Source organism: Leptidea sinapis, chromosome 27, assembly GCF_905404315.1.
Source record: "Leptidea sinapis chromosome 27, ilLepSina1.1, whole genome shotgun sequence".
NCBI classification, from domain to species: Eukaryota; Metazoa; Arthropoda; class Insecta; order Lepidoptera; family Pieridae; genus Leptidea; species Leptidea sinapis.
The window spans coordinates 4,076,171-4,091,345 of NC_066291.1; the positions used below are offsets into that span (position 1 = coordinate 4,076,171).

The following is a 15,175-nucleotide window of genomic DNA, read 5'->3' on the forward strand; positions in this document are numbered from 1 at the left end:
TCCTGTGATTTTAGCAAGTCATGTTGAGAGCAAACATGAATGTAAAGTATTCAGAATATATTAACATGCACAACACATAAACAAAGGATTTGAACTGAGTCCCCTAGCATCAATATCACTAACCACAGAGCCAAGAGGTCAACAATACCCATATAAGAAAAAATTTGGCTGAAGTATTAGTATTATATTACAAAAACAACATTGTATTTACTTATTCTTAGTTTGAAGACAATGAATCAGCAAGGATCACTGAACTTAAGCCAAAACTTTACTCTTAAGTGTGGCTTAAGCTTAAATTCATAACATGGATGCTTAAATACACATCGAGACACACTCAATTAGAAGCACAGAATATGTATTTGATTTCAATAATGTAAAATAAAACATTAGGCACAGTAACAAAAACATTAATCATGATGAAATTTTATTTTTATGTCAGGTTTTTTGTCCACTAACCTAGTGGGGGTTTTCTTGTTAAAGAGTATATTAAAAAAAATATTTAAATATTCTTCTTTTATTGTTTTTTGGTTTGAGCTGGTCTTGTTACCAATGCTCTAAATAAATAAAACAACAATAAATCAATCTATGTCAAAACTTATGTTGTAAATGTAAATTATTTTATGTATTTGCCAAAACTAAGAATAGCTCCACCTACCTACAAAAGTAAATAAAAGATATATCTAGAGAACACGTTTATTTCTCAATTAAACAGAATATTATAATTTTTCACTAGCTTAAGTTAGAAAGAAATAAGTAATATAATGATGCATTATTAGTTCATTAAACATCCATTTCCAACAGTAAATAAAGGGTCGGTTTTACTATGATTAGTTTATAATCTGTTATTTAAAATGAAAAACTTTAGCATGTTAAAAAATAGCATTTACAATCATTTCAACTGACAATTTAAGTTTTTTCTTTGATATAATAAAACTTTAATGCTACAGATTTACCTCGGCCTATGATAACTTCTTAGCTTTCTGATAAAGAGTATCAACAACTTTGCTCATGTGGTGGATTGTTTCCAATACTGTTTCATAAGTCTTGTCAAGTGGTGACTCATCAAAAACAATTAAAACACCCTCACCCTGATCTAGGATTCCATTTAGTTTCTTATCAAGTATCATTTGAGACAACTTCTTCTCCACTTGCACAACAGGTAGACGAATAGAGCGTGCAACATGATCAACTTGTACCCTCATGTAAGGTTCAACAATACGGCATAAATTCTGTTCTAACATAGTGTCATATAGAGCACCAAGATGTGCACGAACTACTGCATCTTCTTCCAACTCAGGTTTATATGTTTTCAAAGCCGCCTGGAAATCTGCAAGGGATCTCTTGTGAGAAGCTGTTGCAACAGCTCTCATGGCTTCCAACTCTTTACCAGCATATTTAAGGGCAGTTTTACTACCACAAACTATTGCAACCTCTTCAGCCTGACTCAGCATAATTTTAGACAATAACATATACTTGAGTGCAGTCAAAGCTTTTGGACTGTCAGCTCCATCATACCCTTCAAATGCTTCATAAAAGTATGAGTAAGCAGTTTTGAAATCACGCTCATCTGCAGCATGCAGGATACCTGATTGTAAATCTAATGCTGCTTGCATTTTGGGAGGACAATATATAGCATTAGCTGTTGTTCTAGCTGATGTGAGAGAAGCACGAGCTTTTGGTAAGTTGCTGAGAGCATGATAGGTTTTGCTTTCCAATAGTAACACTTCAACCAACAAATTTTTATCATCTAACTTTTTCAGTTCTTTGAGTAGGGCAGTTGCAAGGTCTAGAGCTTCAGTGTACATACCAGTATCAAAATATAGAGCAATCAATCTCGCCTCTAGGGATTGTCGTAAGAATGTACGTCGTTCTTCCTTGGCCCATTCTATACATTCTTTACACAACTGAACCTCGATTCCAATGCCAGCTTCTAAATCCAAAAAGAAATCCACTAAAGAACGTACCAGCTTTGCTGCCTTAGCCTTGCTTATCAAACTTAGGAAAGGTCTCGTAGCTTTTATCAGATCAGCCAGCTCCTTCGCTTTTCCTTCTTTCTTGTATTTCTCGCCGAGATTTAAGATACCTTGTTCTTTAGCCCTTATATTTTCTTCATCATCTTCAGGGAGTTCTCCAGTACTTACCATTTTGTCGGTCATGCGGACGTCGTCGTCCCTGTTCGATGATGCGACTCGTGATCTCTCAAATAACATTGCACCGGCCATTGTGTATATTTATCACAAAAATGTATTTATATAGTAGCGTGAACGAGGATAACACTTTTTCTTTGTAATTTTGTATAATCGCAAAGTCATCGACGACCTTTTCATAAAACAAATCGTAGACGCGTACAAAGTTGCCACATCTATTGAAACTTGAAAGATTTTACCAAAACGTTTGACAAGTACCTAGCATAGTTAACTAGTATGGACTGTGGATTAACTAGTAAGTACCGTAGACAAGAGAATTACGGAATCCCAAAGTGTTCAATATCGAAATTGGTTTCCCAGAGTTCGCATTATAGGAACACATATTTTGCAAGCCGACAAGGTATTAGTTGTAATAGCACGCAATATAAATTTTTCATTATACTTAATCTACATTTCACAACATGATGCATTTTATAATAATAGGATTGAACGTATAGATTTTAGGGAAAAATACTTTATTTGTTTGTGTAACTTGAAATAATTTAGTATATTTTTAATTCGACATTTATATCATAAGATCTTATTTTTAAACCTATTAACACGCTATTGGATATATATTTTACTAAAGCCTATACCTACATATTACGCATTTTACATTTATTATATATTACAGACTGTTTATCAATCACCTATCTCAATAATCTCTTAAATCTCTAGAAGACACCCGTAGGACAAAATAAAGAAGGATTATTGCTACAGAAAAGATTCCTTCTACTCGCCACCAATATATATTCAACTAGAGACAATAACTTCCTTACTTTTAGTTTTTAATATTGTTTTGTTAACTTGCAATGAGCGATTCTCTCCTAACACAGATTATCTAAATCTACCAAGAGAGTTTCATATGTGATTGTAAATGACTGTGTACAAATAAAGAAATTTTGAATTTGAATATATACCATAAGTATATTTGAATGACAAAAAAAATGTTTTTGAATTCACAATAACACCTACGTTATTTCAACGCTATAAGGTTGACAACTTTATTTTCTTCCTAATAAATTTTTTGAATTTTTCTTATGATGTAATTTTGCGTTTTAATCTTTTGCACTTTTGCTGCAAAGGTTTATACTTGTTAAATATCATTTTTCGAAGAGTGTCATCAATACGCGGCTCAGTAAATTATTCAGGAGTAATAGGCGGAGCACATGAAGCTCTTAGTGTTGGTAATTGATCTACAGTACGTTGAAGGTTTCTAGAAATAGGTGGAAGCTCTCTTTGTGAGTTAATTATTTTTTGACATTCTTTAAACATTCCTGCAGTTCAAAAACAGATAATAGGTTAATAATTGTTTTTGTGTAAATTTTTCATAATATTTAACTCATGTTTTCATTTTTGACACTAATGAACCAATAGTATACAAATGATTCAAATTGTTTCAATTTCAAAATAGCATAAAAATAATAAATAAGTCTAAATAATGTTTATGTATTCTGGGTAACGTCCGGAACGACTGAACCAATTTTGGTGAGACTTTCTGTTGAAGTAATTAGGTATTACTTCACATTCTTCTAAATAGTAATAAACAAAAAACTTAAATATTAAACTTAGACAGAAATGATAGGTGACCTTTATTTTCAACAGAGTAACAAGAGCCACTAATATGTTGTTTATTTTTGTATAATCTAAAAGTAAATAAGTACGATAACTTTTGAATATGGTAGGCACAACACAAAACTTTTCTTTTCTTGATTCCAAATAACATTTTGAAACAAAAAACTTTGAACTAAAACAAGAATGTTTTGAAGACTTCAAATTTTTTGTGTGTATAGAGAAAAAAAAGAGTCTCTTCTCTACTGTTCCATCCACCGGGAGCCCACTCATATAAGTTGAAACAGTTTAATCGATAAAGAATCCGTTTCCTTTTCATCGTTTTCCTTACATAATTTAATAATATCCGGACGACCGAGCTTTGCTCGGCTTTTTAAGAAAGTACAAAATTTTAACAAAAAACAAACTAATAGAATATCTTAATTCTCGAACCGGGGTCTTCTACTTTCCGGTTCGCCCAGCTATTATAGTCTGGTATATAGTGGCGAAATTTACCATTGTATTCTAATATTATTGTAGCAGTTTCTCATTAAAACACGGATAAAACATTTTTTTTTAAATTGAAACCTTGCTAGATCGATTTCTCGCCCCCAAAACTTACGGTATACTAAATTTCATTAAAATCGTTGTAGCCGTTTCCGAGATTCAGATTGGGAAATTTAATCTTAATATTTGTTTTGAACCATTTATATTCAAATTATAAGTACTTACTGTTAGATGCGATATATCGATGGCAAAATTGTGACTGCACAACACTATAACCAATATATTTTAGCATATTTCTAAAAATGGCTATAATATGAGTTTATTTACAAACATAGTAGGCATAACCACAAACGTTTCAAAAAATAAATTCAAAATCCAGCATTTTATTACTCATTACAAATCAAAAATAGCTCACACACACTAGCTCTAAAGAAAAAAGCCGCTCTAGTTGCCCGGACGTTTGAGTAGTTAAGCTATTTTTGATTATTACAGTTATTGTTACTGTTACAGTTATTGTTACGATTAGTAACAATAATTGTAACAATCAAAAACCTATAAACCTGTGAAATGACAACTCACCCGTATTCATCTGATTTCTTACTGCTACAGCTTTAACAGCCTTAAGTAATGCAAGCCAATTTTTGATTAAATGCGTTTTTGGAAATGAACAATATAAACAAAAATACACTTTTTTCGCTTTAAAACAGTGGGTACTTTAAAACAGTAGGTACTTTAAATCACACACGCGATGGTCGACAGACTGGTGTTCAAGATAAAATAAATTAGCGTCAGCTTATTGTTTTGCATTTCAAAACAGACAAGGTGAGATATGTTTGTGGATTTTGTAGTTAAGTAGTTAGTTCTGTTCGCGTACGTTAGAAAAGTCAAACCAGTGCTGTACAGCTCAACTTATAGTAAATTCTCCAGGCTTGATAATTGCTCCGAGATATATTATATGTACAGACAGATTCTACAGATTCATTTTCATCGTTTCGTCATACTCAAAAATCAACCTTTCTAACCAATTTCATCAAAATCTTCAGAAGCTATTTTGAAATACACAAAATAAATTTTATAATAGGTATGTAACTTATAACACGTTGAAATAATATATAAGAGTCACTAAAAAATGTTGTGTGTACAAACTACAAAAGCAGAATATAAACTTCTTTGGAAAACAAATTTTAAATCTCGTTAATATTAATTATCCTAATCTGTTCTCTAAACCAAATGTTTTTTGTCGATATTAGAAATTATTTGATTTTCTACTTACTCGCGGCTATGCGCTAAACCTGCACGATACAACGCTAGTAGGGAAGATGTTCTACTTTTTCGCGGCCGCGTGCTATGCTTGCACGATACAACACCAGGAGTGAAGATGTTCTACTTACTCGCAGCCGCGCGCTTAACCTGCACGATACAAAGCTAGTGGGAAAGATGTTCTACGTTTTCGAGGCCGCGCGTTGAAACCTCGTGAACCTCGGAAATGATATCCATATTGTTGAAATCATAAATTTGGGCGGTGGCCATTATGGATTTAATACATGATACTAAATTCGTTCTCTGCACCCTCGAGAACCTCGGATTCGATATCAATATTGTTTAAATCATAACTTTGTGCGGCGGCCATCTTGGATTAAAAAAACAAAATGGCGCGTAACCGAAAATAGTGACGATTTGCCATAAAATTTCTCTCATACGTCGATCAAGAAGTTTCACTTCAATAAATAATAACAAAATACTATAGATTTAAGAAAGAGATTTTATTGGACGAAAATTTGAGTGCTGGTTGGTGTCAAAGTATAAATATATTAATTGTTTCTTTTTTTGTAAGAATTTGTCAACTCTATGCATGATCTTTTCACCTAGACTTTTGACATATAAATAAAATTCAGCCTGAAACTTAAAAGTGTTTTCATATATTATTCGTTTTTATATTACACGAAGTACAAGTTAAATTTATTGATATAGGTACCTACTTTCAGGATCAAAATATATAACGAAGATGTCGTCTCATAGGAGATTAGTTAAATATAATTTAGATAAACAGGGGTCAGATGGCTTTCTATTTGATATAGCTAAAATAGTAAAATACTTCTATGAAGTTCCAGTTATTTTTTTAACAAAAACTGATTATTCTGATAAACTATTTAACACAATGTGTTCTATGCGCAATGCATTACAAGGAGAGACAAAATCTCAAGTAATTGATATAATCGTTGATTTTCACTTACAATGGCTGCACATTGTTAACGAAGTTGAGCATTTTGCGATGCGCATTAATGAACTACCAAGAGATGAGATATATGAAGCGATAAGTTTCACAATTGATGCAACAAATGCACGACTCCATTATTTTCAAAAATATATGGATAAATATAAGCCCACTTTGTCGAATGAATATCAATTTAATATAAATTCTGAGATAGAGTTACTTCAAGCAATGCACATAGACATTTCTCATATACTTCATGAAAAGTTAAAATGTTTTAGAACTTTTGATTCTGATGATGAGTTCAAGTACAAAGTTAAAAGCGTTACCGAAGAATTTTTGGATTGGATTGATTCAGTAACTGATTCAATGGCGGTTGAACTAACTAAATATGTAAACCCAAATGTACGTCTTAATGAAGATCTGGCTAAAACTTTGCAACATATTATAAATGAACTTAACATATCAAAAAATGCCACAACAGAAAGAATGCTTAAAAATTTAAAACTTAAAGGGAGAGAACTCGCCTCTATGATCCGTACTACACAAAACCACAATTTGGAAATTGGCAAAATATATAAGAAAATTAATGAGTTGGAAAGCCAAATATATAATCTTAACTTAGAACCTACTAATCCAGCTAGGCTCGCATTGGAACAAAAAAAAGATTACTTAGAGAAACGGCTTCAGAATCTTGAAAGCGAAAAAACTAGTTTAAAAGAACTTCAAAATTTAGCTGATGTCCATCTTGAATGTGTACCAGAGGATGATTTATGTATATGTGAAGATTTTTACACATTTCGAATTTTCAATCATGACTTACCACAAGAAAAGAGAGAGCATTTAGTAACAGAACTGTGTTATGTATGGGATTTGGCCGTCTTTGGAGAGAGGAGCCATAAGTCAATTATTTCTATTTTGAGCGCTGCTGATATAAGAGAAGAGTATACGGATGAGTTAGGTACGTATTATATTGACGAACATAGTAGAAAAATATATAAAATCCCTGATGATGAAACGTTGTATCAACTTAATGAAGTTGGAGAACTGGTACCTCTAACGGACGATGGGAACCACGTTTACTTCTACGATGAATGTGGCCGATATTTTATTGACTCAACGAGGCAGCGAGTTTATAAAGCTTATGCAACAGCTAGTGAGTATATGTTGGACAGTTCAGGTATTCTTTTAAAAGTTAAAGAAGAGCGAGACGGTGTTGTATACTTATATGACAACTATGGCCGATATTATATCAATGACGAAGGAAAGCATATTTATCGTGAAGACGATACTGCAAGTGAATATGAAAACGATGGTTTTGGTAATCTTGTACGCATTCGGAGTCACTTAGATATGTTTGAGCTATGTCCTGATGATGCCAGAGTTACTGATGAATTTAAATATTTAAAGTTAAATGTCGGTAAAGCTTTGCGTGAGTGCATAGCTGAGGTCATTTTGCATCAACCAGCAGATCCTATCAAATATTTAGCTGCGCGCCTTGTTAAATATAGGGAGAATATAGAAATGAGAGAAAAGCGTGCTCAAGAGGAGGAGTGTCTTAACGTAGAAAGAGAAATCAAAATTGCTGAAGAACGAGCTGAAGCGGAGCGGCTTGCGAGGGAATTAACTGTAGTTAGCCATGGCGGAAGTGAAGTAACTCTTGATTCTAATCTTGTGAATTACACATCGATGCATCCTGAATCTGCCGGTGCTAGTACGACATTTTGATGCATATTATGTCATATATTTAGCATTAATTTATAAATTGAGCTTTATATTGTTATAAATTTTGGTAAGAAGATAAAATTCAAATTAAAAATGTCGTTTTTTAATCTTATACCTGCCTAGATAATTTACCGACATTAATATATATGACGAAGTAGAAATTTTCAATATTTAATTAGAAGTTTACTTTTTCCTCAGACCACAGGATGCAAGATTGCCATCGCATCTCAATAATAAATTTATATAATTACAAATGATTTATATAATTATACTAGCTGACCCAGCAAACGTTGTATTGCCGATATTAAAATCGCGATACAAAAGTAACTGTTGCTCGTGGATTGGTGAAAATTTGAAGTTGTATGTATTTTTTAATGCTGACTCATAATCCAACAAATTTAAAAAAAATGTCAAAGAAATTAAAAAAAAAAATTCGTGTGGTCCCTTAACATTTAGGGGTATGAAAAATAGATGTTGGCCGATTCTCAGACCTACTCAATATGCTCACAAAATTTCATGAGTATCGCCGTTTCGGAGGAGTACGGGAACGAACATTGTGACACGAGAATTTTATATATAAGAAGTGGTAGGCAGTGTTGCTAGGCCCCCCACAAGATGGACCTATGATCCTGGTCAATATTATCGGAATAGGTGGGGTGAGGGCAGGGTAGGACCGATCGTCGTGATGATCTTTGGAGGAGGCCTTTGTCCAGCAGTGGCCATCTTTCAGCTGAAATGATGATAAAGATGAAACTCACGCCCAATATGTGCAGGTACTGGCTAGTGTCAGACCTATTGGAAGTCCTTCATAGGGATGAGATCTTCTCGCACTAGTCCAGTCACTATTTTTATTACTATTCGCTACTTTCGTAACATCTTATTCGAACTGGTTGTCATTATAATATTTTTCTTTCCATGTGGTAGTTGGTACACTTCTACTGCCTGCGCCTTCGTAGACGTAATCGTTAACATTAAAATGGCAACATTATATGTGACAGGCGACAGCTGACTCCGCCATATTGAAATTTAAGAATTACTATTTTATTTTAATGTTCGTTCTTGACTACGACCGTTTAAAACTATGTGTTTATAATACAATAAAGTTATCGGCAGTAAATGATAACATTTCGATTATCTCGTTTCATTGAGCTTAAAATGAGGTTAATATTGTGCCTTAAACGTAGGCAATGATTAATGTTTTCGCAAAAGACTCGACTTTATTTATGTAAATTAGAATGAATAAGTGTTGTGTGACGTGCTTCTGGTCGAGTGTTGTCATTTGGAGCCATAGAGGAGCTTATGGTGGCTGTTGACACTTTTAATAAAAAGTTTATGGCTGTGTGAATTAAGTGATAAGTGATTACTAAGATGCCTCCAAGACCTCCGCCACCTCCTGGGCCTCCGCCCCCGCCAGGGCCTCCACCGCCGCCTATTTTCGGTGCAACAAAATCGGCTTCATCTGATGATAGAGGCGCCCTTCTTAATTCCATAAGACAAGGAGCAAAATTAAAAAAAACAGTAACAGTGGACAAGAGTGGACCCTATATCCCTGGGAAAGTTTCAAGTGTATCTAATAGTGGCCCTGTTGGTAATGGAGTAAGGAGTGGAGGCAGTGTTCCCAATGGTGGTGCTATGCCTGGTCTGGGAGGGTTGTTTGCGGGGGGCATGCCAAAGCTACGACCTACAGGAAAGTCAACAAGCAATGTTGGATGTAAGTTTTTCTATAATTGCTCTGCCAGTTATTTGTTAAGATTTTTTAATGCAACATAATACTATTAGGACTCCTTATCAGGAGATATAAGAAGAATAGAGGTACTATTAGTTTGCTTAAATTCATAAAAATATTTCTTGCAAATGCTTATTTGTCATATTTTTTTTGCTTAAAATAACATATAAGTATATTTTTTCACTCATTTTATGTATCCATTGCAGTCTGGTCTTAATTCTTAGACATGATTAATTCTTAGACATGAAAAATAAAATTAAAAAATAATAAACATAACATATAAAATACAATATTGATAAGAGTACTACAGTTAAGGTGCATATTTCCCTACAAGTACTTCTTAGGAGATTTCTCTTTAAATTAAAAGGAAGTACTTATGAATAATTAACTTCCAGTAAATGTCTTAATTATCAGTAATTTGCTAATAATTATTATAATATCTTCCTAGGAATATACGAAATTGCACTTAATTTTCGTAAAACAATGTCTGTGCTATCATTTAGTGGGCATGTTATCAAATGATAAGAGATAACTCATGATAGTGTTTTACAACAACAATTAATTTTGATGATATAACTACATTTATATAAACTCCCAAACTATAGTACTCAAGGAAATTACAAAAGTAGCATGTTATTTTTCAAATCCCCTATCCATTCTTGTACATACAAGAGATACAAGATATACACATGTATATCTAACATAAATCTAGAAATAAAATACAGTGCTTGTCTTTCTTGTTTTTTTTTTTGTTATATTAATTTATTGTCTACTCTGGATATAACACTTATTTGATACTAATTTGTATGCTCTTAAAAATACTGTATTTTGTTTTGCCCACAAAGCTGGGCTTTTTGGTATTCAGCAAAATCATCAAATATGTTAGCTCTGATTATAACTTTACTTACATTTGAACTACTATTTATTAACCATTTTAATACAGCAGACCATATTTTCATGGGTAAGGATCGGACTCTGATCAGATGTAGTGTGAAAGGGCTCTTAAGATGAACTGTAATACTTAGTCTGGCCATTGTACAATATTTTGCAATATTAAAATGGAGTGGGTTAATAAAGAGAACCGAATCGCTGTGATTGCATTACACAAAGCAGGTATGGAGCCAAATGAAATTTTTAAAACTCTCCATATGCTTGGTATTAGTTAAATGTTTGTGTACCAGGCTATTAATAGGTACAATGAGACCTCTGTTTGTGACAGAAAAGAAACTGACCTTCTACATAGTGTTTGTACAAAAAAGGTGGTCAAAGCAGTAAGGGAAAGAATTCGAAGAAATCCTGTCAGAAAGCAAAAGATTTTATCTCTGGAGATGAAGAAGATAGCACCTAGAACCATGTTGTGTATTTTAAAAGATGACTTAGGACTTGCAGCCTATAAAAGATGTACTGGTCATTTCTTAACTGATAATTTAAAAAAGAATAGGGTGATATCCAAACAACAACTGAAGTGGTACACAAAGGGAGGTCACAGAAAAATTTTGTGTACAGATGAGATTTTTTTTACAATTGAGCAATATTTTAACAATTAAAATTACAATATTTATGGTCAAAGCTCTAAGGAAGCTTCCCAGTCAGTTGAAAGAATGCAATGGGGACAATAACCGACTTCAGTGATGGGCTTTGGTGGGGTATTATGTAGCTATGAAGGAGTGCCATACTTTTGTGAAAAAGGTATCAAAACATCTGCACATGTGTATGTAAGGCCCTTAACAACACTATGTTCAATATAACCAAGAATGGTCCTTCTAGCAAGACTCGGTGCCTGGTCAGAAAGCTAGGTCTTTGCAGTCTTGTTTGGAAACAAGCATTTTGGACTTCATCAGAGCTGAAGACTGGCCGTTGTCTAGTCCCGATCTTAATCCACTGAATTATGATTTTTGGGCAGTTTTAGAGAGTATAGCTTGCTCTAAACGAGTCCCTCAAACAATCCATACAATTGGCAGTGAAGAATTTTCCCATGGAAAGAGTGCATGCTTCTATTGATAACTGGCCTCAATGTTTAAAGGACTGTATTGCAGCTAATGGAGACCACTTTGAATAAGCTTTTTATTGTTTAAATTGTTTTATATTTATGTATTAAACTAACACACTGTAAAAGTAATAAATGTTATATGCAATAGATTTTTTTTATCTTGGTTTCTGTATATATGGCAAGACTAGGTATATTATGTGCATGGAGTTAAACCAGCACAAACAATCTTAAAGTATTGTTTATCCATACTAATATCCCACTGTCATACCTTGATGGCCAATCCTATTTAGTAATTATTTTGAATTTTTAACAGCTTCTTCAAATGGCCTAGTCAGAACCGGCAGTGGTAATGTGCCACGATACAATCCCCCCCAACCACATAAGTCGCCGGAAAAGACAAGGTCATATGGTTCCCCTAGTGGGAGCCTTGTAGCAGCTATATCAGAAGCGTTAGCGTCAAGGGAATCACCTAGAGACACAAGTGACCATTCGCCGAGAGAAGCTCCCAGAGATCCTCCACCAGCCAGGCCTTCAATAAGGCGGCAACCCAGCGAGGTCAAGACAAGAGGGCCGCCGCCAGAACCTCCCGTACAAAAGCCCCCAATCCATCTGGTGAGTAATCATATTGATTGAATAATTTATATTTTTCGTTCAAAATGAAGAACTGATATTGTCTTGCCAAACAAAGGCGACGATAGCTAATAAGCGCCATCTTCGAGAGGTCCGCGTCGGGCGCAGAAAGACATAAAACACCAAACTAAAGTACCTTGCTATCTGCATTTTTTGCCTTTTATTTGTAAATTTTTATATAACCAAGGCATGTCAAATGCCCAATGTAAAAGTCAAGTTCGCGATTTATCACACTCAGATAAGTTTTACGTAAGTAAAGTCTAAGAACGCTCTCTAGATCTCAGCCAGTGACATCAGGTCCAGAAAGACACTAGTAAAGGTTCCGTAGCTGTTCTAGCGCGTGCGGAGGTGAAGCTATAATCCCAATGAACTGTTGAACCAAGTACATCATTGTAATTTGATTGCAAGGGTCGCAAATGATAATTTACCATTAGATTATCACAAATCATGGAACGGTCCTTTGTAAGTGACAAATCTTAGGCGCGTTGAGCACATTATTTTGTGGGTATTGAATGAGATTGGGGATGGGATTTGATTTGGTCTTAATTTATAACAGCTGTATTGACGATATACTTAAATATAATAATACTAGCTGAAGCGACAGACGTTGTTCTGTAGATGGTAAAAAAATACTGTTTTATAGGAATTTGCCAATAATATATCAAAATATCGAGAATTATTTCGTAAAAAATGCTCCCTATTATAATGAAATTGTTTCACAGCAGAACTGTCAAACCGTACGCCTCACCGAAAATATGTCATAAAAAAACAAATATTGGAAATAAAAATAATTATGGGTCCCAAATCGAAATAAAAAGTATCCTATCTCTCAAGTTGGACTGAACTATACTCCATGAAGTAATCACCATTTAAATCTGTTCATTAGTTTAGGAGTCCACCGCGGACAAACAACGTGTCACGTAATTTATATATATAAAGATTAGTCGACTTTAAATCTGGCAGTAGACCTTTATCAGTCTTACCTACAATTAACAAAATTTTTTGAAAAAATAGTTTACTGAATCAGTCGTAACATTTTCATCATCATCTTTGCCTAGCGCAGTTAAAAAGAAACTGTATTTCGTCTCACTCTCAACGGTTGTTATGGTTACATTCTACGCAGTTTCGTGTTGAATATGTTCAACTTTGGTTGCTGCGGTAATTTACATTAACGTAAATAGATGATTAATTATAATCCCGCCCACGTTTTACAGGTGCTAGGTACTCATACTGTAAACATGTGCAACTCTACTGGGAACACTCCCGGCGCGGCTATTTACGGTTTTTTTGTTTATGGTACTGTGCAGGTTTAAATTTAGTTATTATTAATACTACACGGTCTCCCGCATTCGCCTTATGCGTAAACTAGACTCATAGACTAATGTTTTATACATATCATTCAAGTCAAAAATGCGTTGGTAAGAATGAGTTTAATTTTAGGCTTTTAATTGAATAATAAATTTTACTATGCTTTTGTGAACTTGTACATTCGTTTATTACGTATTAATGAAATCCATACGGTATATTTGCTTGCCTTCCTTTTATATAAGAGGTGACAAATGAATAAGAGGCTATAGGAAGTTGTGAGGCAATCACATCCGCAAAAGCAGGGGTGAAGGGGCGTTCCCAGCCTTTAAGTCGTATCGGTTCGGAAAAATCGGTATTAACCTGAACAACTCCTGAGAACTCCCCGTGATATATGCGGTATAACATGCAGTAAGAAACCACATCTCTACGCAACGCAAAAGACTCAAGCCGATCGGAGATGACTTGATCGTCGATAATTCGAAGCCGCTTTTCGTATGCGGTCAAACGGATGATTGTGGTAATAGGGGGCGCCCGCGCAGAGATGAGAACAGTACTCCACTTCGTGTGAGGCCGAATTTGCACCTAAGCTATAAGAGAGATGTGAGTTTCTCTCTTCATCTTCTGCCGCATTTATAATGGGGAGTGATCAGAGGAGCTATTCGGGTGGATTCCAGCGGCCGAGTTCCGAGGCCGTCAAAATGTTATATACGAACGTTACGCAATGCGTCTTGCAAGAAATTTCTTGCCTCGCACAGCCACTTTGTGGAATCAATTACCGGGCGCTGTTTTCCCGAACCGATACGAACTTGGACTTTCAAGAAGAGAGCATACTCTAACTTTAATGGCAATGCATCTCCTGAGTCCTGGTGCTGCAGATGTCCATGGGCTGCCTCACCACTCCCCATAACGTTCACGTTCACCTCTTGTCCGTTTGCCCCCTCTTATATATAAAAAAAACCTTCTGGGACACCAGCGTGTATAGGTTTAAAGTTATAGCATATACCGTTGCTACATTCCCTCCGATTGGCTCCGATCAGCCAAAAAGCTGGTGATCCATTTGCACAACCTCTCAGAAAGCCCATAGGATGGCAGTTTTGCTATAAGCGCTTTGAGCCGACTAGACCGTTTGCGGCCACTCATTGGTGACAGTACAGGTGGTGACCATACAGGTGGTGCTGATTGATGATGCATCATCGCAGAGCCTTAACCGTTGCGGACATAAACTTTTTTACTAATCTTCCTTAAACGACATTGGTGAGCACTTACATGGGATTTTTGGAAATTTACATGTAAGAGGATAAAATAAGAGATGAAACTTTAATTGTGGAAACAAAAGTGAC

General features: G+C 34.8%; 3 protein-coding genes across 3 annotated transcripts in view; 2 read left to right on the forward strand and 1 right to left on the reverse strand.

The window, feature by feature from the left end:
• Positions 1–679: 679 nt before the first annotated feature.
• LOC126972817 (26S proteasome non-ATPase regulatory subunit 11) lies at positions 680–2,373 on the reverse strand. The gene has a single exon (XM_050819894.1). The coding sequence runs from the start codon at positions 2,220–2,222 to the stop codon at positions 960–962; it is 1,263 nt and encodes a 420-aa protein (XP_050675851.1). The 5' UTR covers positions 2,223–2,373; the 3' UTR covers positions 680–959.
• A 3,773-nt stretch (positions 2,374–6,146) lies between these two features.
• LOC126972777 (uncharacterized) lies at positions 6,147–8,287 on the forward strand. Its single transcript, XM_050819818.1, has one exon. It carries the CDS (start codon positions 6,250–6,252, stop codon positions 8,182–8,184), a length of 1,935 nt encoding a protein of 644 aa, XP_050675775.1. The 5' UTR covers positions 6,147–6,249; the 3' UTR covers positions 8,185–8,287.
• Positions 8,288–9,190: 903 nt separating this feature from the next.
• Positions 9,191–15,175, forward strand: part of LOC126972803 (WAS/WASL-interacting protein family member 1) — a 34,837-nt gene continuing 28,852 nt past the window's right edge. The window contains exons 1-2 of the mRNA XM_050819869.1: positions 9,191–9,892; positions 12,211–12,509. Coding sequence (XP_050675826.1) covers positions 9,550–9,892; positions 12,211–12,509 — 642 coding nt within the window. The 5' untranslated portion in view covers positions 9,191–9,549. The remainder of the gene's footprint in view (positions 9,893–12,210; positions 12,510–15,175) is intronic.